This window comes from Chenopodium quinoa, unplaced genomic scaffold (genome assembly GCF_001683475.1).
Source record: "Chenopodium quinoa cultivar QQ74 unplaced genomic scaffold, ASM168347v1, whole genome shotgun sequence".
NCBI lineage: Eukaryota > Viridiplantae > Streptophyta > Magnoliopsida > Caryophyllales > Amaranthaceae > Chenopodium > Chenopodium quinoa.
This window is the reverse complement of record NW_018743919.1, coordinates 3,708,495-3,731,421: the sequence shown is the minus strand read 5'-3', so window position 1 is coordinate 3,731,421 and position 22,927 is coordinate 3,708,495. Positions and strand designations below refer to the sequence as shown.

Below are 22,927 nucleotides of genomic sequence, written 5' to 3'. Positions count from 1 at the left end.
GTATCATGTGAAGCAAGTGAATAAAGAACCTCATTTGTTTAATTTCATTATTGTAGGTGAAGTGCAAAGGCGTCAATTATGATTATGATGAAGAGAAGAACTATAGGGAGTTAAAATCCCAAATATAGAAGCTGCAATTGTTTATTAAGACACCTTAAGATGGTGAAAATTGTTGGTTTAGTTAGTAACAAAGGTAGCAAACTAGTGATTGAATTTTTACAGTTCATCTTAAAATATGCCAAGGTGTTGGAAACACTATCCATTCACGTTGATTCGAAGCTTAACGACAAAAACTATTTTCTTCAACAATCTGTGTTCTACATGTTGACAAGCTTCCCGAAGTTCTCACATGGTGCTGTGATTCAAGTCATCTCTGGTGACAGTATTTTAAAGAGTACTTAGAATCAGAAATTGCTATTTGGCTCACATAAAGTTTAGACTTTTTGTTTTGGGATTTTTTTTTTTTGGATGACATAGACTTTGTTATTGCAAATATATCTATATTTTCTTTTTTGCTTGACCACATTTCAACGCTCACGGTTTTTTAGTTCATTGCAGGTCATACACTTCGTAGTAGAAGGAAGTGTAAGAAATACCTACCTTTTAGCACCCTCATCACATGATACGATTCGAAGTCTAAACCATTAGGATCTAAGATAAGCTCCCTAATAAGTGATCCAACACCTAGTTAATACTTTGTTATTGCATACAATATTGCTTAGAGCAATTTAATTGATATGTGATGAATAAAAATAATAAATAATAATTAATTAAAAATAAGACACATCTTTTTCAAACTTTTTACACATTTGACATATTTCTCATTAAGGGTACCTCTAAACCTTCCTATCACATCCTACCCCTGCAATTCTCCTAACAGGGAGAAAAATCAGCCAATATGACGTTGCTAACACAAAACTAAGTGTTAATGGCACGGAAACAACCGGGTGGATCGATGACCACCCTAGGGTTCGTACCCAAAACCTCTTGACTAACATCTCAAGATCCATAAAAAATCCTTGTAGAACAAAGAGCTTGGTCATCTCCCAAGTGGGTTTCATCCCACAAGTCATGTGGTAGAACATTATCTCGTGCATTATCCCGGATACTACTAGGGTGACAACCAATGCTACTACTTGTCCTGGACCAACTCCGACGTAAACTTCTAGTAAGATACGCGCTGGATTGTAAATTGTGTGCCTTAGAATATCTGAAGAACCTCGGTTCCATCTTCTACCCCAGAAATTTTGAAGTGATGTAGCTCTATAGGGCTGCTTCAAAATAGGTATTGGCTCTAAATGTGGCAACATTTGGTGGACGACAATGATAAGTGCTAGGAGGAATATCATTCCATCACGTAAAGAAAGGGCGAAAATTGATATTGACATCGCTAGTACTAGTATTTGCAATACATTTTCCGACAACAAACTACTGTTGTCAGAAAATAAGGTTGTGTACATCTGATCCTTTTCAGTACCCTTTCGAACAAAACACGTACTGATGATGGCTTCATTCCTAATTTTAAAAGGGAAAACGGCAACGACCACAAAGTTTACATAACTATCACAAAGAATAAGATCACCCTTACCAAACGAGAAGAGTACGAGTTTGAAAGAGGAGATCCAAGAAATAAGAAAGACGCGAGCCCTCGAAGGGAGATCAGATAGATGAAGGGAAGTACCAAGAGGCAACAAAAAGAACGTAGAATACACAAACAAGTGGAATTAGCCTTGGTACGCCCTTAGGCAACTTTGTCACAAAGAAGTAGCAGTAACCATATGACATCAATAGTAGTAAGAGTAGAGAGATTGGTGATGATGAATCTGAGTAAGAGGGATTAGCTCCTTCATCAACTTCACTTAACATAATTAGTAACACTAATTTCACTGCTAATGAATAATATTAATTAGAAATTACAAAATGTATGTAGTAGCTAATTTATGTTGCAACTTAAGTTTGTAGTGAGGAGACTTATGATCCTTACTCTATATGCTTTAAGAAGGGAAGCTTATACATGGTCTAAATAACACTAATAGTAGCTGATATGTCCACGGTTAAGAATTAATTGCATCGCATTGACTTTACGTTTACCGACATACAACTTTATTTAAATTTATTTAACTCCATAATAAAAATATTTTCTCCGCTGTTTTAAAGTTGCATCACTTTTTTAAAACGATATTTTCAAATTATTAGTTACATCACTTTCCTTTTTAAATAATAAACTCTCTCTATCTCTTTTCTATCACATAGGCGCTATTTATTTTTGTTTCTACTCCAAAAATTGTATAGGAGTTCGTAAAAACTAAAATGATACAACTTTAAAAAAATAAAAAATAAATAAATAAATAAATAAAACTACAACAGTGCAAAAGTCAAATTAACGCATATGCTTATTTAAACTTTTGTACGGAGCATTGTGCACCACAGCACCACTGTACCTCTAAATGAAGTTGCTGGCCTATACTGGCTGAAGTTTGATGAGGATTTGACGAGTGTGAGGACTTTGTTGAAAACTTAATCAAATGTTCATATTTTTGGATGAATCTAATTCATGTGTATCAAAAAAAAATGAGAAAATGACTCTTTCTGGGACAACAATAGTACAATATACTAGGAGACTAGGAGTAGTTAATTCGACATTATTTGAATTAGACGCGGTGCTACAAATAATAACAATGGCAATATACACGGGTTTTATTAACTAAGATATTTTGCTATATTATCAAATTTACACTAAAAGTTTCTTAGTAAAAAAAAAATTACGGAGTATTTCGTAAAACAAAATACACCAAGGAGAGAAATTAGCCTTAGTATGCCCGCAACTTTGTGACAAAGAAATAGCAGTAACCATATGACATCACTACATCAATAATAGTAAGAGTAAAGAGATTGGTGATGATGAATCTAAGTAACAGGGATTAGCTCCATTATTATCTTCACTTAACATAGTTACGAATACTAATTTCGCTGCTAATGAATAATATTAGAAATTATAAAATGTTTGAAGTAGCTAATTTATATTACTACTTAAGCTTGTAGTGAGGAGACTTATTCCTGACTTTATATGCTTTAAGGTGGGAAGCTTATATAAGGTCTAAATAACACAAATAGTAGCTGATATATCCACGGTTAAGAATTAATTACATCACTTTGATTTTACCGCGACGTTTCCTAATATATAACTCTATTTAAAAGTAAATTAAGTATAAAAGTCAAAATGATGCGAACTTTTGTATGGAGCAATGTGCACCACAGCACCTCTAAATGAAGTTAGTTGCTGGCCTATAGGCTAGGCTATAGCCTATAGGCTAGGCTATAGCCCATAGGCTATAGCCCAATGGCCAATATTGGCTAGAGTTTGATAAGGATTTGACGAGTGTGAGGACTTTATTGAAAACTTAATTCAATGTTTGTATTTTTAGATGAATCGGAGACTAAAATATGTGTATCAATAAATGAGAAAATGACAATAAAGTGTTGGCTCATTTGGTAAGATTAGTTCTTACTTTAGATCCTAGAGGTCTGAGGTTCAAATCCTACCAAGTGAGGGTACTTGGGGGTAGGGATTACCTTACCCTCCCTTCTACTTTCAAGTGGCTGGCCCGCAAATACTGGACCAAAAAACTGTGAGGGTTGAGATCTGGTCAGAATCCTCCTTACCAAGTAAAATAAATGAGAAAATGACTCTTTTTAGGCCAACAATGCTTACTAGGAATAGTTAATTTGACATTATTTGAATTACACGTGGTGATATATATATATATATATTTAATGAAATATGTGAGCCTCTTACACTTAAAGACCTTGTGTGGTTTCTCACCTTACACGTGCTCAGAACCACCCCTAATTTAAATTTTGAATTTTGAACTTGGATCATGATTATAAACACAAATGTTGTAAACCTTATAAATTTGAGTGAAGTTTGATCTTAGAAGATCAATTGACAAAGGTTTAAACAAAATAAGTATAGATACAAGTATAAGGTTTGATATATTCACAAATTTAACGATTTTCAAATAAAATAACTTTTTGAGCGTAAAAGTACTAAAAGTTGACCTAACCTGCACCGAAATAACCAATGACCCAAATTGAATTGATACCCACATGAAGTGAAACATTAAAACATTTGTGAATTTAAAAAGACATAAGTTAACAAATGTCCTAGAGGCGTTGGATAAGATAATTAAAAGTAGAAATACTAATTTGAAATGAATTACAACGATTGACTCGTGATTGGCATGCATTCTTGTATTAATACCATTTTGAAAAATATTTTAATGGTTATCTAATACCCTGGAAACATTCGTTAGCTTAAAAAAAACTCGTAAAGAACAAGGTTTAATCTTTAAGAGAGTAAAGAGGTCCCTTTAGAACGCATTTACTTCATGCAACAAATTGCACAGTAGTAAACTCTACCACAGCCACAAGCTTTGTTGCTGCAAACTGATAATGGATCTCACATACCAATATATAGGAGGTTGAGAGTTGGCCTGGTATTAAATCTTGCAATCAATGAATTCTAACATTAACTTCATTTAAATTGTTTGATGATTAAATAATTATTAAAGTTAAAAGAGTGTTTTGTTATACAATTACAAAAATATATAGCACAAAACAGCCTATAACAAATGTCATGGACGACATATAGTGATTTAGATGTGCACAATTTTGTCTTGATCAATTAAGAGGTTTTGGACCATAATGAATGAAAAAACTAATTAACAGTTTGCCAACGTTTTCACACCATTAAACCTTTTAAATGATCGTTTTGTTGAACTTAGTAAAGTAAAATTTCCAAAACATTTGGAAGCGGTTTTTTCCCCTCCAAAGTTTAGTAAAAGTAGTACTTGTTCTTTTCTAATTTTCAAATTTTTTTCTCATCTGCAACATAATTTTACTTAGTTTACTACTAATTAGAACTTGGTTTATAGTTTAGTCGAAGACAATAGCCATTAAACTTTCAAACTCCAAAACTACTAGTGAATGGACGAAATAATTGGACAATTACATGCATTCACTAAAGTTTATTACAAACAGTACAATTTATAATATCAATCACGATTTTGTTTTTCACATAACTTTCCGAGGAGGAAATACAAGTTGATATATTCGATATCCTTGTTTCGGATATCAAGGGGTATTATGGACTTTTACTTCTGTATCGGATACCAATGCAATATCAAAATATTAATGTAATACTCTGCATTATAGATTGCCTTAAACATCCTTATTACTATTAGTTTCATAATTTAGGCGAACATCAAGCTTTTACAGCACATTTTAAAATATCAAAAGCGTAATTAATTATCATATACATAATCGTTAGGGCTACATATAAGGAGCTAAAAATAGAAGAAAAAAAATGAAAATATAACATTAATTACATACTGATTTACGCGTGATTTTGTGATTTTTAATTGTCATGCATTACTAAATTAATACCAAATTAGGAAAGATATTATATGTTTATTCTTAGCCCTAATGGCTACATATAACATTACCCAACTTGGTTTAATAATCTAGGCGAATATCAAATATTACGTGTAATTTATGATCTGCAAAGCCCATTACTGTCAAATAGCTGCCATATCTGCATAGATATAAGCAAACCCCTCTATCTATGTCACAGATGGTTGTCAAGCAATGCATAAATGCCCACTACAGCTGCAGCATCCAAGCTCTATAATAAGCTCTTTCCTAAAGTGAAAGAAACAAAGTTTGCTCAAGCAATACAGCAATCTTTTATAGAGGTTAGTTAGAGTCTTCCATTATTCGCTACTTTGAGAAGGAATACATGGAGGGCAGGACGAAGCTTAAGTTCGAATCTTTCGTGTTAGTTGCGCTTCTGATTTCATGGTTAGCAATACTACCAGCATCAGCATGTCCAGATGACAGCTCTGATTGCAAAGGCTGCATTCTGAGAAGGATGAAATATGATTGCCCGTCGTGTACAACAGCACTACGCTGCATGGCGAAATGCCTGTGGGCAGGAACGTCGAAGACTAAGTGCATAAAGAGGTGCGATTGCAATGATAAGTATCCGAAGTTATCTGACTGCAAGAAGTGCATGTCTAAGTGCAGGTGCAGCTGTGCTATGTAGATCAATCAAATGGACAGTTTGTAGTTGTACTTTGCCTCTTTTTCTTCTTTTTAGTTTTTTTTCCGAGCTAACTGACTCATCATCTTAATGTTGTGTGTCAAGTTCAATTGTCTTTGATTGAGATGAATTACTTACTTTTCTATTTTGGCTTCCATGAATCTTGATTGAAATTTCTTGACAGCAGTTCTTTGCCCTGGTTTGACACCAAGATTTTCTTGTTGAACCTGCAAAGACAGAATCAATATAGTTATGATTAGTATAAAGTAATGCTAATTTGATGGAGTTTTATCAGAATTATACTTTATTAGTATTATGATATGATCAGATGAAAATCTATCAAATTCCATGTCCAACCCTCAGGTCCATCTGGACTCATATGAAACCTTGTGTTCAGAATCAAATGTTTTCTGAATTTGCACAATTGGATCCAAATTATGTGTCGAGTTATCTGACAAGATGCTTGAGGTGAATTTAACAGTCAAAAAATTCAAAATGTAGTAAGGCAGAAATGGAGACTGCTGCTTGGCAACAACTCAAAGTAAATCCATGTAAATAAGCAAATACAAATTCCCATTCAAAACAAAGGATGGTGATTACTTTAATATCGCAAACATTGCTTCACATAAACCATGTTCAAGCTCAAACTCATCACTGCTTTTCTGAGTAAAGGAAGCGTGAATCACTACCATCATTGCTCTTAAATCACTTCAGATTGAAAGTTCATTTACCATCAATAAATTACAAAAAAATTTCCTCTTTCCCAAGACATAAACATATGTAAACAATAAAAGCTCTCACAGAAACTAATCCTCCAACATTTACAGGTATGCTTGGAACCATACTATACTAATACTATACACAATTCAAAGAGATAAACAGAAGAAGGGAAAGGGAAAAAAAAAAAAAAAAAAACATGCCTATGATTCACATCGATGCACACATGTTGTTCTGCGGCCTTCTGCCTTCTTCAATTCTCTCCTTGACCGCAGCCAATAATTTAATTGAATTCATCAAAACTGGTATCTTTAAACTAAAAGCTTCAAAGCCCAGCCATTATATTCTGCATATTTAATTTCAGGCTTCATATACTAGGACTAGGGTACTGGTGATAGACAAGGTTATGTATCCAACCTGTAGTGTCAGAATCAGTATTGTATGAAAACTTCCATATTTTCAGTCCTAGTGAAATCTCAGGTGTACATACCCAAGTCGGCATGTTTAGAATGCTACACGGGTACATGAGGAGTTAAAGTTCTGATTCATGCCAGTCCACTAAGGCACAAGACCGGAGCAAGTATCTTCTCCATTAAGTTCTCCAGCAGATTTCCTTTTCCACATGATACTCTTTAGCCTGCATGATTGTTCTGCAATCAGTTTATAGGTAGAAGGGTGATTCCATGCTACAACAGAAAATCTGTCTCCAAATTCCTCCATTCCTTCAACCAACAACTGCCATATCAAGGACCCAGCTCCTGCTTGACCCTTCTTGGCAGACTCAAAAATTTTATCATAGACGGTTCCCATCAAGTTATCACCATAATGAACATTTTCGCCTTTCACATGTAATGGGTAGCCAACTTCAGTAAACAGAACAGGTTTCTTCAGGATATTCTCACTGTCACTAATATGAGAATCCAACCAGTGTGAAAGGAAATCCAGTTTTGCAGTAACATTTGCGTGGCATCCTATATTTTAACATGTAGAGTAAGGAATGAGAAGAAAAAAAAAATTGAAGATTCAAGCAGTCAATTTTATCAAAGATCCGATTCACTAACCAGCTATCAGGGTATGCATGAACTGAAGCAAAGTCGATACCATCAATAGCTGAATTCTGTATGAAATCAGTTCCAAGCGAGGCAGCCCATTATCCAGGATTTATTTTTGATTTTTCAATAGTTTTGGGTCCATAGAAACCTTCAAGACCAATGGTAACAAGATGCTTTTGGTCCAAACTCTTGGTATATGCAACCATCTCAGTAATCCAAGCCTATAAAAAACAGGATGCATAAGTAATTGATGAAAAATCAAATAACTTGAATGAGATAAATCTTTTGTGCCAATCATTTCAATGAAAAAGGAAGGTCAAAAGGCCAGAAATACCAAGAAAAAGTAATACAGAATCAGGGGTGGCTCAGTTTGGCAAGTCACTGCTTACTGAAGATTAGATTACAATTCTCACCAAATGTAGCTATAGCTTGCCACACTATGCCACCCCAACAGAGAAAGCCTGATCTTTCTTAGATTACCAACCCTCCTTACCCACCCACCCCCCAACACACACACACACTAGATAGAAAGCTTACCTGAAGAGTGGAAGAACAAGAGTCAAAACCACATCGCGGCTCATTTATAAGTTCCCATGCAAATATGGCTGGTTCCTCAGAATATCTAACTCCACTTAAGGAGTTCTTTCTCGTTACAATGGCCTATAGCATTCAGAAACCAAGCCAAGAGATAAATAGGTTGGGATAGCTATAACTGAAGTGATGATGAGTCACTGAGCAACATAATTCTGCTTAAGATATCTGTTAAAGCAATAACCCATTTGCGTAAAGTGTAAAAACCTGTTTTATTTAATCCCCTCACAGCAGGTTAGTGATGTACATGTTCAAGCCTACTCTACTTCTACCACTATTACAGACTTGCATGCAGTTATGCTGGTTAGTGGTTAAGATATCACCACACCAAAGGGCAATTGCAAGTTCAGTAACACATATAATCTGATTAACTTCAATTCTATAAAATTGTTAACGCCAGCTAGAAAAGATAGAAGGGCTCTTCTCCTACAAGAATATAGTCAAGTTACTCAAGTACCTTGATGTAAGCTTTGTAATAGTCCTTAATTGTTGAATCTGCAAAGAAGGAATCAGCTGACGTTGAGATATTTACTACTCCAGCTTCTTGTGCCCATTTCACATACTGTGCTTTACCACCAAATGCACTCAGATTGTTTACTAGACTAAGAATCAATCTGACACCATTCTTCCTTGCTTCCACTATCACATAATCCAATCCCTGTTGCATAAAAAACCCAATACCATAGCATATTAATTAAATGAGTTAGGCAGAAAATCCACATATTTTTCTCGAAAGTGCAATTGTATCATTTTCAAGTTGTTCATTCAATCTACTGATTAATTCAGGTCAGTGACATTGAACCCTAATATACTCATAGCTAGATTAGCTACACGAGTACACGTTTAGTAGCATTCCCCATTACTTCTGATACAGCACATAGCATAATAGCATGAGCCTAACTGCTAAAGAATAAGCTCATCAATCATAAAAACAAATCTTGGGAGAGATTAGACAAACTCATACAATTTGATTTGGAAACATTAACTATGGTTAAAACAACCTCTATAGGTCCAAAAGCTAATGTAAGAAACTTTTTGACCATATTCTAAGTAACAAACCAAATAACCTACAAGTCTCCAAACCTACAAGTGAATACCTTATTTCTCTACATAATTTCACCTACCTTTAAACTACCATACTACTAGTACTACATTACTCGGGGTGGCATCTAGCTTAGTTGATTAAGTCTCGAAAGAAGTTACCACAGCGTGGAATCAAATTTGTCTATATCATTACCCTTTACAACTATCTATACACCAATATAAATGCTACATCACTACAAACAGCTCAATTAAACAGATAAAACAGGACAATTCACAAAAACAGAAGAGAGAAATCAAAAAAGATACCTTGAGCACTCTTTCACTGAAAACCCCAGGAGAAATCTGCAAGGAATTCGGGCCGGGCCCATCACTGAAAGCCCAAGTACGGCAAACATTCAACCCCATTTGAGCACCTTTCTTAAGCATTCTAGAAACCTTTGATCTTGATGGGTCCCACACACTTGCCTCCATCAACCAATAAGAATTCCACCCATTAACATACACCCTTTGATCATATTGATAATGGCTGTTGATTATGATGAAATTGGTGGAATTAACCCCAACAAAACCCATGTTTTTTTGCCAAAAAACAGTGGGAAATTCGAAAGTGAGCTGATTACTGAAATTGAGGAAGAGAAGTGTAGCAATTGTAGCTATTCCTAGAATTGGGTACGCGTATTTTTCTCTGAATTCGGAGTTGTTCTTCATTTTGTTTTTGGTAAAGAATGGAATTTTGGGAAAGTGAAAGAGAGGTTTTTTGTGCAGTGGAAGTGTGGTTAACAAACACTTATTTTGTGTCAAAAAAAAAATCAAACACTTATTTTGTCGGTAGGCAACCGTCAGAGTTGGTGCAAGGAATAATTTTTCATGTTACTATTTCTCCCTTTTTTTAAGTTGGACCCTATTGAATCGGGATATTTCACAGGTAAGATTATGAAAATATGATAATAATATCCCTTTTTTTTGCTAGAATCCAACATAAAGGTATTAAGATTTTGAGAAATTTTCTTTTAGGCAGTGACAGATCTTGGCCGAAAATATTAGAGGGGCCGGGATTTAAATATTTTACCCCTCGCTCAAAACTAATCATCATGACCAATATTTTACGTAGTATAAGTAAATATAGGTTATTTAAGTTCATTAACTGATTCCCGTTCAAAAAAAAAGTTTATTAACTAATTAATTACAATAATTTACGGGGGACCTGGCCCCGAATGGTCCCGGTGGAAGGTCCCCCTCTGCTTTTAGGTGACAATACGGTTAAATGGGGACTAGTACAACATTAAATGACCCAGGAATACATCATCTACTATCACTTGACTTATTTGTAGTATTAAAGTGAACTTGGTATCCCTTATCTAGACTTGAACTATTTCAAATTTTTAACAAGGTGAAAAGAACAAATATCAATATTAGCAAGCAACTAAGCATGTCCAAGATATCAGAGTTTTTGCTAGGGGAGCATAACACCAGAGTTTTAGCTAGGGGAGCATATATACCAGAGTTATAGTTGTGCTGTTCCAAAATATCTCAAATAAAAGTATACATACTTCAGAATTACAAAATCTGCAGTATTGCCTGTGACCAGCACTCGACTAATCATGATTCAGGATTTATTCTAAATCATCCACTAAATGAGCCAATGTTTTGCAAGTTCATGAATTTTGTCCTGCTTTTTGATTTTATAGTTCCATTCAAACAGTAACTTCAAATTTAATGAGCATGTGCATATGTATGCATTTTTCAGAGCGAATGTACAATGATGCATTCATGCAATGACCTCCATAAGAGCACAATTCCAATTTCATTTAACGAATTTGAAAATTTCTAAGGTATGGGAATTTTGAAGGTAACAAACCTTGCAAACACCAGTAATAATGACCTCATCTCCATCTTCTAGGAATGTCCTAGATGTTCCATTCAAAGAGAGTGGCTTTTGTCCATTCCATGTTTTCTCCAACAAACATCCAACAGAATCAGGTTCCTGTCAGCAAATCAAACAGGATCAAAATCTCCCAACAATTTAGCACAACTACCAACAATAAATTCAATTTCCGGAAAGCTGTATAAGAGCCATAACAAACACTTACAGGACCACTGATTGTACCAGTCCCAAGGAGATCACCAGGCCTTAAATTGCAACCATTAATTGTATGATGAGCAAGCTGCTGCGTCACCGTCCAGTACCTAAACCCCAAAAGAGAAAATAAGTTGCACAAACAAGATGGTTAAATCATCAAAAGACAATTAGTATTGGATAACATCATACATACTAGTAAGAACAAAAAAAATGAGACTACACCCTACAGTTAGTACAGAAGCAGGAAAAATAGGAAAACAACAGTAGATATCCTCCTACCATCCACAGAAAACTTAGTAACAGATAAATGGCATAATTTGCAATTTTAAGACACTTTCCCCATCTGTATTTCAGTATTTGTAATTATCAGCTTACCAATTAGTATCGCATTAAAAATAATGGTGTCACCTTTAAAAGTTTTCTCTAACTACAATCATACCAAATATATACTACTTACCAAATGGGAGCCACAAACAGAAGAAAGGACAAAGAATGGATGTGAGATACTTACAAATGGTTAAAATTGCTCTTAGCTACTACACAAGGCTCCTTTCCAGCAGGTTTGAGTTGAACCTAACAACCAAAAAATATCAATCATTAAAAAAAAATAATAAATAAAGCTAGAACTCAATACCAAATATTTAGCAGGCCAGCCAACATAAGGATGTTGGATACTGCAGAACTAACCTAGGAATCAGGAATGGATCAATGTCAGAATTGAAAATTATAAACAGAACTACATAATACCTCCAATTGTATATCATAGTTTTTCGATGTCTTCTCAGCCAAATATGGCAATGGGGGAGGGTCCTACAGTTACACAGCGGTACCAAATCAATGTACTTATCATCAACATGGATGTTTGGTAAAAGTTCAATTTGAAGACAAGAAAGCTCATAAGTTGAAATGACAATTTTCAATTTTGTATATAAATCTTTCTCAGGTCTTCACTCCTTGATACAAATCAAAATCACCTAAAGGCCAGATAACTAATACATCAAGTACCTGTTCTGGGACACCACATACAAAAGGTTCAAGAGCATCTAGGGTCACAATCCATGGAGAAATAGTTGTACCTAAACAAAGAAATATGTTTCATTACTTCATAAACTCCAAATATGTAAAGTCAAATTAACTAACCATTATGGAGAAAAAAAAAAAAAAAAAAAAAAACATACCAAAACTCTTCCCCAGGAAAGGTCCAAGAGGCACATATTCCCAACCTTGAATATCTCTAGCTGTGGAAAAATTTACTCGTAAATTTTTTTGACAGATAGAAGCAATCCAGATTGTAAAATAAAGTTAAGAAATAGATCTACCACTCCAATCATTCATCAGAACAAGCCCAAAGATGTGATCAGAAGCATTATTAACGTCAATAGGCTTCCCCAATTCGTTCCCTGGACCAACTACTGCAGCCTGCAGTATCATAAAAACCCACATAATCCGACTATTGATTAGCACTATGTACAGATATCAAAAAACATGGCCACTTCCACAACCAAAAGAGTATCTTAGTAAAACTTATTCCACCGTTTATGGTCTCTTAACTCTGAAAATATTATGCTTGTATAAAGTAAAAGTAGAGAAGAGAGCTACAGCTTATACCATTTCCAGCTCAAAATCCAACTTCCGTGAGGGCCCAAAGTAAGGAGATGGCGAGTTAGGAACTGGAGGTCCCTGCCCTCTGATAAGAAAAACAGAATGATGAATTTGATAAATTAATAGAATAGAAAATTGTATGACATATCAATTACAGAGGTGTGTAAGAGAGGAAGAGCTCAATCAATAAATGCTGCTAGCTTTTGATGGGATGTTGCATACCAACAGGATATAATGAACCAAATGAACCAACAATATATAAGTATCACGTTTCTTTTCATTTTTTGGGGGAAAAGTATAGCTGTAGAAGTATCAAATTTCATGAGCATACAAATTATATGTAATAATTCTGGCTGCAGTGAAATCTATTTCTTATGCAATTGGAAAAGAAAATGAGAAGTAAAATGATCAGAAATGCAACTAGAAATCAGACCTTGGTCTCACTATATCAGTTCCGGAGATGACAACAGAAGATGCACGCCCATGATAAGCAATAGGAATATAGTACCTACCCAATTTTCAATCAATATCATTGAGCAACATATCCAGCTTAACAACAGCATTTCTTTAGGAATATCACACATGTCATACCAATTCAAATTAATGGCATTCTCTGGGCCACGGAATATGAGCCCACAATTCTTAGCATGATGCTTGGATGAGAAGAAGTCAGTGTAGTCTCCAATGGTCATAGGTACAAGCATCTCCACCTTGCTCTAAACAAGGAGGTTATAAATATTTAGAACTGTTATACAGGTAAATAAAATAGTCTAGCTTAAAATTGCCATGTCACAGGAGCAGTTTACCATCGGAATTAGTGCTTTCTGCCTCAAACTTGCATTGTCACGCAATGTTGGCTCACTTTCTGTAGCCAAAAAAAAAAAAAAAAAAAAAAAAAAAAAAAAAAAACAATAGGTCAAAATTTTCCCAGCCTAATCTTGCAGGTTGAAATCTTGGAATTCCAACAAAGCTTATGTTCCTTTTATTGAGAAAGTTAGATTTAGTATGGATCAAGCAAGTAGATAGATGAAACAAGGAGATCCCGCATACCTGATAGTAGCTTCTGAATGGTTGCACGTGCCTCCTTCCACGCAGGTCGTCCCATTGCCATAAATTTATTGAGTGTAGGCTATTTTCATAACAAAGTTGCTAAGCAGTTTGCACTAGTATAGAAGACATAGCTAAAACAAGAATGATTGACAGAATTGGAAGAAAGAACATGATGTGGTATTTGCATGTCATATTTTGACATGATTTTCAATTTTTCACAGGACATTGAAATGTAGTGCGCAAATTATCAACAGAGTTTCTTAGTAGTTCAAAAATATCATTATTTAAAACAAATAACTATAGATTCATGGATCTCGAAGAAAACATTTTTCAAGCATCTGGAGTTCTGCACATCATATAATTCAATATTTCCATTAATAAGAAGTTGTTAAGGACATAGGAGATGGAGGGATGGTTAGTCCCTCCATCTCCCCCCCCCCCCCCCAAGTGGTTGGGGGTTCAATCCTCATCCCCCCCCCCAATTCCTGTGATAGGGTGGGGGACCCCCCTATCTTACCGTATAACAAAAAAAAAAAAAATAATAATAATAATAATAATAAAGGTGGTGTTAATCAGCACCTCTTTTCAAGATCCCACCAAAGAAAGAACATAAAAATCAAATTCCACTAATAAAGGGAAAAGAACCATACTTTTAAATTTTAACTTATGCTTTGTTTGGATAGAAAATAAGGAAGGAAAGGAAGGGGACGGAAAGAGGAAGAAGGGAAGGGAAAAGAAAGGGAGGGGGGAGGTGAGCTCCATTTTTCCTCCAAATCTCTCCAATTTTGGAGGGATCGGGATTATGCTTATTGATCCCTCCCTCTCTTTCTCCTTCCTTCCCCCAATCATTTACCCAAACAAGAGAGTTTGTCCTCCTCCCTTTCTCTTCCCTTCCTTTCCTTTCATTTCCTTCTATCCAAACAACTATCAGTGTTGAAGCCGTCCATTACACTGATTATAGAAATTTTCCATATTAAAATTTAAACAAATCATCTATTGGTCAGAATTCACCATTAGAGACAATTACGTACTAAAATTTCAACACAAAAAATTGTTCTTAGATACATAAATTGCTTGATAAACTCGAGTAAACCATCCTTAACCCAACGCTTAAACTAACAAAATAAATTTTCAGCACAAATTCAAGAACCTTATGACAAAAACTACTGTACACCGAATGTATCATACAGTATACATTAGGCTCCATCACCCCAAATAACATAAAGTCAACTTCGCGAAGAGATGACTCTCAAATTGAAGTGATCAAGTATGCTAGTATGTACAAATTACAATACACTTGTTGTATCCAATACCTACAGTTTTGATCATAAAGTCACAGTACTCACATCATAATCTCATAACACTTCATTACCCGCAATCACATAAAGTCAACTTCGCAAAAAGGTGACTACATTTACATTATCTGAACTTCCGAAGTGACTAATTACGTTGCCGTGTGTACAAATTACTATACAACCGTTGTATACAAGACTTATAATTTCAAAATTCTATATCATAAAACCACAGCACAATTTCAACATATTCACGGTACATAAATAAAATCCAACACAAAAATCCACACAAATATAAACAAATTAAAACATACTTCCTACCTTCTATTAATATTGCAACAATGATGAAATTACGCATCCCAAAGCATATTTTATATGCTAAATATATATAATTGTATAAGAATAAAAATTATAAAAAGTTGATATTGTGAAAGCATTTGACGAGACGAATCCAACAGGATCTCACATGACTATATTTTGCTTAACGTATAAAATATATTATATGGTCAAATAAGAGCGATATTAATAGAAAGGAGGAAGTACAACATACAAAATCCAATAACATCAAATATGCATGACTAATTTTTGACAATTTTGACCAAAATTTTAATCGTTGAACAATTGAAAATGAAAAGAAGACCTGATTGAAGCAGTCGGAACCACTGAGAAGTGGACTGGAGAATAAACCGGCGGAAGAAATTTGAGAGAGGTCGAGCACAAAGTCACCGATGGCAACACCGGGTCGAGGAAGTGAAGCGGGTTCGGGCTTGAAAACACCGTAAGGAAGGTTCTGGATAGGGAAGTCGGATTCCGGTGAGACGTCGATGAAGGATTTCCTCGCCATTTTTGCCGGCGAAGTAGAGAGAGAAAGAGTAGAGAGAGAAAAAGAGAGTGAGGTTGGTGGAGGAGAGAGAGTAAAGAATATGAATGGTATCTAACTCGGAATTAATGTTGTATGCAGGAGGACTTGTAGGAGTATTACACGGCAACCAAATTTAACCGGCGGAATTGTTGACGAGTAGATTTTGAATTGCTAAATGCCACGATGAAATCGTGGTATTAAATGACCTCAATACCCCCATCATTACTTACATTCACACAATTGCCAAAATTTGACCTTACATCTCTAAACTTGAGTCCTTGACCATCCAAGGCATCACCATCGCAACTCCGCCTTGACCATCAGCTCCACCGCCTATACCACGACTGCCATCACTAACATTGACCATCTAAGGCATCACCACCGCGGCTCCACCTTGACAACCAGCTCCATCACCAATTCCACGATAGCTCTAATCATCGTTTATGCTCTAATTCTTTTTTCTTTTTTTTAAGATTACGCTTTAATTATCGGCTTTACATTAACATTTGTTTCAATATATATATATATATATATATATATATATATATATATATATATATATATATATATATATATAGAGGAAGGCTCATGTAAGAACCCTCCTCTATATAAGAACTCAATCTTATATAAGAACCAATCTCAACCATTTATTAGTTTTGATCCAACCATCTAAAACCATCCTTTAGTAATGGCATTTCTGTAATTCTTTTTTTATGTTCTAAATTTTTTTGCCTACTCTTATGTTCTAAATCTAGTCTACCTATTTTCTAATTTTTTTTTCTATGTTCCAAATTTAGTCTACTTATATACTAAAGTTTTTTTTTTTTTTTTTTTTTTTTTTTTTTTTCTTCCTATGTTCTAAATTTTTCCAACCTATGTTCTAAAGTTTTTTTTCTTCTTCTTATGTTCTAAATATTCTTTTACCTATGTTCTAAATTCTTTTGCCTATGATCTAAATTCAGTCTACTTATGTTCTAAAGTTTTTTTTTCCTAAGTTCTAAATTTTTACTACCTATGTTCTAAAGTTTCTTTTTTTTTTTCTTTTTTTTTGTTTATGTTCTAAATTTTCACTATTGCTAAAGTCCCTTCACCCTACAACATATCATTGATTATCATCATCAATTTTTACAAATTTTTTGTTATGGTGTTATTTTAAAGGTATGATGTTAAATTAGGGTTTATTTATCAATCTTATAATTTCTATAATTTTTTTTATTGAATTTATGTTTGATTCGAATTATAATTTCATTGATTTTTGTGTTGAATATCAAGTTTTGTTTATTCAATTTCAATCGATTGTGTAGTTTTTCATTATTGTTTTCTTTTGATCGATTTTTTTGCGTTTTTTTGTTCTTCAGTTTGATTTGCTTGTTTTTCTTTTTGTTCTAATCATTCCAGATCTTGTTTAAATATAATACTAAGGTTGATTGCTTAGTTTGGTTGTCAAAATTACATACTCTTGGTTTGGTTGCTTGGTTCATTCTAATTTCTACTTTGCAATTTTTTTGAATGTTGATTTTGTTTGTAATTTTAATATCGTTGTTGATCTCAATTCAGGTTTATAATTTTAATTTCATCATATAATTTTTGTTTTTTTTTAGAAAAGTACAACCTTTGATAGACCTTGGTTAATTTGTTGCCTTATTGGGATCCCATTTAGTTATTGTTCATAGGATCAAATCCACTATGTTCGAAAGTTTATCCTTTTATGTTCTAAAGTTAATCTTTAATATTCTAAAATTTACTCTTTATGTTCTAGAGCTTACTACATATATTCTAAAGTTTAGCTTATATATTTTAGAGTTTATCATTTTATGTTATTAAGTTTTTCTTTATGTTCTAAAGTTTTCTCTCTATGTTCCAAAGTTATTCTATATGTTCTAAATTTTCCCTCTGTTCAAAAGTTTGATCTTTATGTTGTAAAGATTGATCTATATCTTTTTGGTTGTTAAGCATTTTCTAGCAAGGACTATTTAGTATGGTAGTATTTATTATGAAGTTGAGTCCTTAAATCGACTGCAAGTTTGAACAAATATAGTTCTTTTTGCATCTAAATGAATGTTTTTATGTCATAAGTTGATTTGTTTGAATTAGCTGCAACTTTAAATAATTTATTATTGTGAAATCTAGGGTTAAAAATAGAATATGATTTTGATTACTTGCATACTTGGGCATACTATATCATCACTTATGCATATCATATGAGCACTACAAGTGTACTCTTCTCGAACAACCTCACATAATATGCATATCAATCATGAGTATACTTTCTTATTTAAGCATTACCCTTATTTGTTAGTCATATTTTTGTCAAAGCTTGCTTGGTTAGTACTAGTCTTAACATGGGATAATCCTTGCGCTCCCAAAATGTGCACTAAAGGACTACTAATGACAGTATAAGCAAACTTAATGTCTGTCTTAAAGCTTGCTTGGTTAGTACTAGTCTTAACATGGGATAGTCCTTGCCCTCCCAAAATGTGCACTAAAGGACTACTAATGACAGTATAAGCAAACTTAATGTCTATCTTTTTTGTAATTTTTTTTAGTTCGAATACTTTAAATACATCAACCTACTAGCTCAACGGGTAGAGCATTGTGCAAATGCGCAAAAGATGTGGGTTCGAATCCCACGTAGGTTCATTTTCATAGTGTGGAGACAAGAGTTTGTATGTGAATTAAGTTGTAACAAAGTTTCCATAGTCGTTAATCATTTCGATCAACCAATTTATTCTTGTACAAAATATAACTTAGTGCTAATTTAATTTTCTTTTTGAAATTATTTTTAGAGTTAACCTATGTAGGAATCGAACCTACATCTTCTATGCATTTGCATAGTGCTCTGCCAATTGAGCTAATAGGTTTAGCATATGTTCTAAAATATACTAAATTTGTTCTAAAATTGACTGAATTTGTTCTAAAGCATGACCGAGAATATAAAAAAGATTCGTATAATCATACTACGTACTTTAGAACATAGGCAGAATATTCTTTTTCTATGTTCTAAAGTTTTTTTTGCCTACTCCTATGTTCTAAAGTTTTATTTTCCTATGTTCTAAATTTAGTCTACTTATGTTCTAAAGTTTTATTATCCTGTTCTAAATTTAGTCTACTTATGTTCTAAAGTTTTATTTTCCTACGTTCTGAAGTTTTTTTTGCCTACTCCTATGTTCTAAATTTAGTCTACTTCTCGTCAAAAAAAAAAATTAGTCTACTTATGCTCTAAAGTTTTATTTTTCTATGTTCTAAATTTAGTCTACTACTTATGTTCTAAAGTTTTATTTTCCTATGTTCTAAATTTAGTCTACTTATGTTCTAAAGTTCTATTTTCCTATGTTCTAAATTTTTTCTACCTATGTTCTAATTTTTTTTTTCCTATGTTCTAAATATTATTTTTTTCCTATGTTCTAAATATTATTTTTATGTTCTAAAATTTTTTCCTATGTTCTAATATTTTTTTTCCGATGTTCTAATTTTTTTCCTTTATTCTAAACGTATACTCTACATTTCTTCTGATGTTCTAAATTGTATTTTTGTCTATGTTCTAAATGTTTTCCTATGTTCTAAACCTGTGCCTTTAATTTTTTTTTTTAATTATTTAGCCTATGTTCTAAATTTACCTATGTTCTATATTTTGATTTCTTCGGCCTATGTTCTAATTTTTTTTCAAATGTTTTAAATTTTCTTTTGCATATGTTCTAAATTTTTTTCTTTTGTTCTAATGTTTTTTTTATCTATGTTAAATGTTTTCCTATGTTCTAAACATGTGCTTTAAATTTTTTTTCCTATGTTCTAAACATGTGCTTTAATTTTTTTCCCCTATGTTCTAAATTTATCCTATGTTCTAAACCTGTGCTCTAATTTTTTTTTATGTTCTCCCTTGCTGCTCAGCCACTAAACCTTCACCACGCCCTCTCTTATCCTACACCGCATCTCCAATCCACACCCCTCACTCACAGCCACCCAATTCGGCCTACCCCCTGCTGCTCCCTCACGCAAAACCCTCCACCTCTACCAACATCACCAACCTTCTCATTCCTCTGCCACCAATCACAGCCAACAATCACCACCAAATTCACACCACCATAGCAGCCACAAAACAATAGAAGTACCCACACAACAACGACATCAACAACCAAAAAAATCGCCCCAAAAAAAATCGCACAAAAATCAAACCATAAAAAATGAATAAGTTTAAATAGAAAAACGAAGAAATCTAAAAAATATTATTTTCTTGAAATCAAATAGAAATCTAACATAAAATCGCCAAATATCGCAAAAGAATGACGAAATCAATCATACAAAATTGACGAACAAATTAGTACTTTGATTAAACAATTTAACTTGCTTCATTATTAATGTCGTAGAACTTATGCGGAAAATTGAAGGAAAATCGTTGAAAAACCTTTGAATTGCAGCATCAATGGCAGCTTTTGGGAGTTTGAGGAGAGAGAAAGTCATGGACAATTAAGAAAGAGAGAGAAAGTCATGGGTTACGTTTTTATTTGAAAGATTAAAGTGGTTTTTATTTTTTTTAATCCTGACCGCTCATCCCAATCTAATCCTACGGCTGAGATTGGTTCTTATATAAATAGGGTTCTTATATAAGGAGGGGTTCTTACCAGATCCCTCCCCTATATATATATATATCAATTGGTTTTCTTTTTTCTCCTTTTTTGACAGGTTTTTAATTTCTTTCCAAATATAAAGTTTAACTCAAAAATTAAAGTATAGTCAAAATTAGTATGTAATAGTGAAAAAAATTATAGTGTGCTAATGGTTTTATAACAAAGGGATTAGATCATACGAGCAAGTGTACATTGTTTACGATTCACTATGCACAAAATGTTGTTGTATTGCTATTTATCTGGTATGAACATATTTGACCATAGCTTGTTAATTGGAATTTATTTTAATCATTATTAAACATCAAAAAGAAAAAAAAAAAAAAGTACTTTATGTCGGATTTATTTAATGATTCTTATTTGAACTCATTAATCTTAACCTGTATTTAATGGAAATATGATGATCAGAACACGATCTTAGTGTGTCTACTCATGTATATTTTATGTTTCTAAAATATTTGCCCAAATTTATCTTTATACTTACTAGTTACTAACTTACTAATCCCTCATCTCAATGCAATCTGTTACCAAGAAAATTGTGCATAATGATTATTTTAATAAGATTTAACCCCGTCCGTGGTAACATTTGTTTTGTTTTTTTCCCGTTTAATATATATTAGTAAAAAATTAATTGATACAGAGTACTAAATGAGCCATGCAAAACCAAAGCACAAGTCTTGTGTGCGGTTGTGGCCGCTTGTTAAAAAACAAAGTAACTTCTACTCCGTATAACACCGATCAAATAATCCTGTAATACTAACTGAGTAATTCTTACTCCCTCTTTTTTTTTTTTTTTGCTAGAGATGAGATTGCGCGGAGTTTTCGGTGATTTAATAAAATAAGATGTTTTTTTTTAAAGATAATAAAATAAGATGTTAGTAGGGGTAAATAAGATTTTTATTTTATTGAAAAGTAAATTAGTGTGAAAGGGAGTGGGGCCATTGAAGGAGTGAGAAATAATAAAGTAAGAAAGAGTGGGGACATTGGTGGGTAAAAAAATATTATTAAATTGTAAGAGATTTCCAAAAATGGAACACTAGCTTATAAAAAAACGGACATTAATAGTATCTCTAGCTTATAAAAAAAAAACAGAAGGAGTATAACACTAATGAAATAATCCCAACCACATATAAAAAATTTTGAAATTAATATTTTCAAGTTACCTATTCTTAAAACATTTTTTTTAATGATAAACATAAACAATAAAATTAGGAACGAAATGGGCTTAGCCAAAACCTTTTATGTTCATGAAATCTTTGCCACCTCCTTCCCCTTTTTGGCTCACTTGTTTCGCGGCAAAATAATCTCTTAAAAAAAACTGACAAATCTTAGTTCTTCGACTATAATCCCTAATTCTGAATAATCCTCTTCCAATTTCCAGATATTCCTCCCACAAAACCTCAGCAATGTGGCTCGATTTCATGTTGAATTCCCTGAAGCTAACATCTGGAACAAACAACGATCTCTACTGCAGCAATTGCAATCAACTGACGCTTTGTTCTAAATGCGGTTAATTTTCTCCATCATCTTTATCCTCATTTGATTCATTTCTGTTTAATTGAATTAATTTGATTGTTGAATTTTGTAGAAGTATAGTTTGAGGACTAATGATCATTATTCTTAATTGGTTATTAATCGTTGAATTGGGGAAACAATGTGGTTGATAAATGCTTAGCTAATTTAGAGTAAAATCTAGGAAAAATTAACAAAAATAATCCAAACTATTAATGTCCTTCTCAAATTAATTTCAACTATCATTTAATCTAAAATAATCCCAACTATTGGGTGCCCTTCTCAAAATAGTCTCTCTTACCAGTTACCTATGATGTCGTTATTTTTAATCCTCCTCCTTTTCTGTACATTTCACCCTTTCTTTCTCCCTCCACCATTTCCATAACCTTAGCACTGTCATTCC

At 33.4% G+C, this 22,927-nt stretch overlaps 3 protein-coding genes across 5 annotated transcripts; all 3 read right to left on the bottom strand.

Moving 5' to 3' along the window:
- Nucleotides 1–836: 836 nt before the first annotated feature.
- Nucleotides 837–1,388, bottom strand: LOC110687537 (acyl-CoA--sterol O-acyltransferase 1-like). The gene has a single exon (XM_021864196.1). It carries the CDS (start codon nucleotides 1,386–1,388, stop codon nucleotides 837–839), a length of 552 nt encoding a protein of 183 aa, XP_021719888.1.
- A 5,291-nt stretch (nucleotides 1,389–6,679) lies between these two features.
- LOC110687438 (fumarylacetoacetase-like) lies at nucleotides 6,680–16,732 on the bottom strand. Of its 3 annotated transcripts, XM_021864086.1 has the most exons (17): nucleotides 16,169–16,729; nucleotides 14,237–14,315; nucleotides 13,993–14,051; nucleotides 13,778–13,902; nucleotides 13,620–13,694; nucleotides 13,193–13,271; nucleotides 12,904–13,003; nucleotides 12,763–12,822; nucleotides 12,590–12,660; nucleotides 12,332–12,394; nucleotides 12,096–12,157; nucleotides 11,595–11,691; nucleotides 11,363–11,488; nucleotides 8,918–9,118; nucleotides 8,407–8,529; nucleotides 7,879–8,090; nucleotides 6,680–7,788 (listed from the first exon to the last, which is right to left on the bottom strand). In XM_021864086.1, exons 1-16 carry the CDS (start codon nucleotides 16,370–16,372, stop codon nucleotides 7,968–7,970), a joined length of 1,647 nt encoding a protein of 548 aa, XP_021719778.1. In that variant the 5' UTR covers nucleotides 16,373–16,729; the 3' UTR covers nucleotides 6,680–7,788; nucleotides 7,879–7,967. The 3 variants fall into 3 exon arrangements, with proteins under 3 accessions (XP_021719778.1, XP_021719780.1, XP_021719779.1); XM_021864088.1 differs by lacking the exons at nucleotides 6,680–7,788; nucleotides 7,879–8,090; nucleotides 8,407–8,529 and adding an exon at nucleotides 9,811–10,030 and having other exon boundaries at nucleotides 8,991–9,118; nucleotides 16,169–16,732; XM_021864087.1 differs by lacking the exons at nucleotides 6,680–7,788; nucleotides 7,879–8,090; nucleotides 8,407–8,529 and having other exon boundaries at nucleotides 8,991–9,118; nucleotides 9,811–11,488; nucleotides 16,169–16,732.
- LOC110687536 (mannan endo-1,4-beta-mannosidase 6-like) lies at nucleotides 7,376–7,921 on the bottom strand. Its single transcript, XM_021864195.1, has 2 exons — nucleotides 7,879–7,921; nucleotides 7,376–7,788 (listed from the first exon to the last, which is right to left on the bottom strand). The coding sequence occupies exons 1-2, from the start codon at nucleotides 7,919–7,921 to the stop codon at nucleotides 7,376–7,378; spliced, it is 456 nt and encodes a 151-aa protein (XP_021719887.1).
- Nucleotides 16,733–22,927: the final 6,195 nt, after the last annotated feature.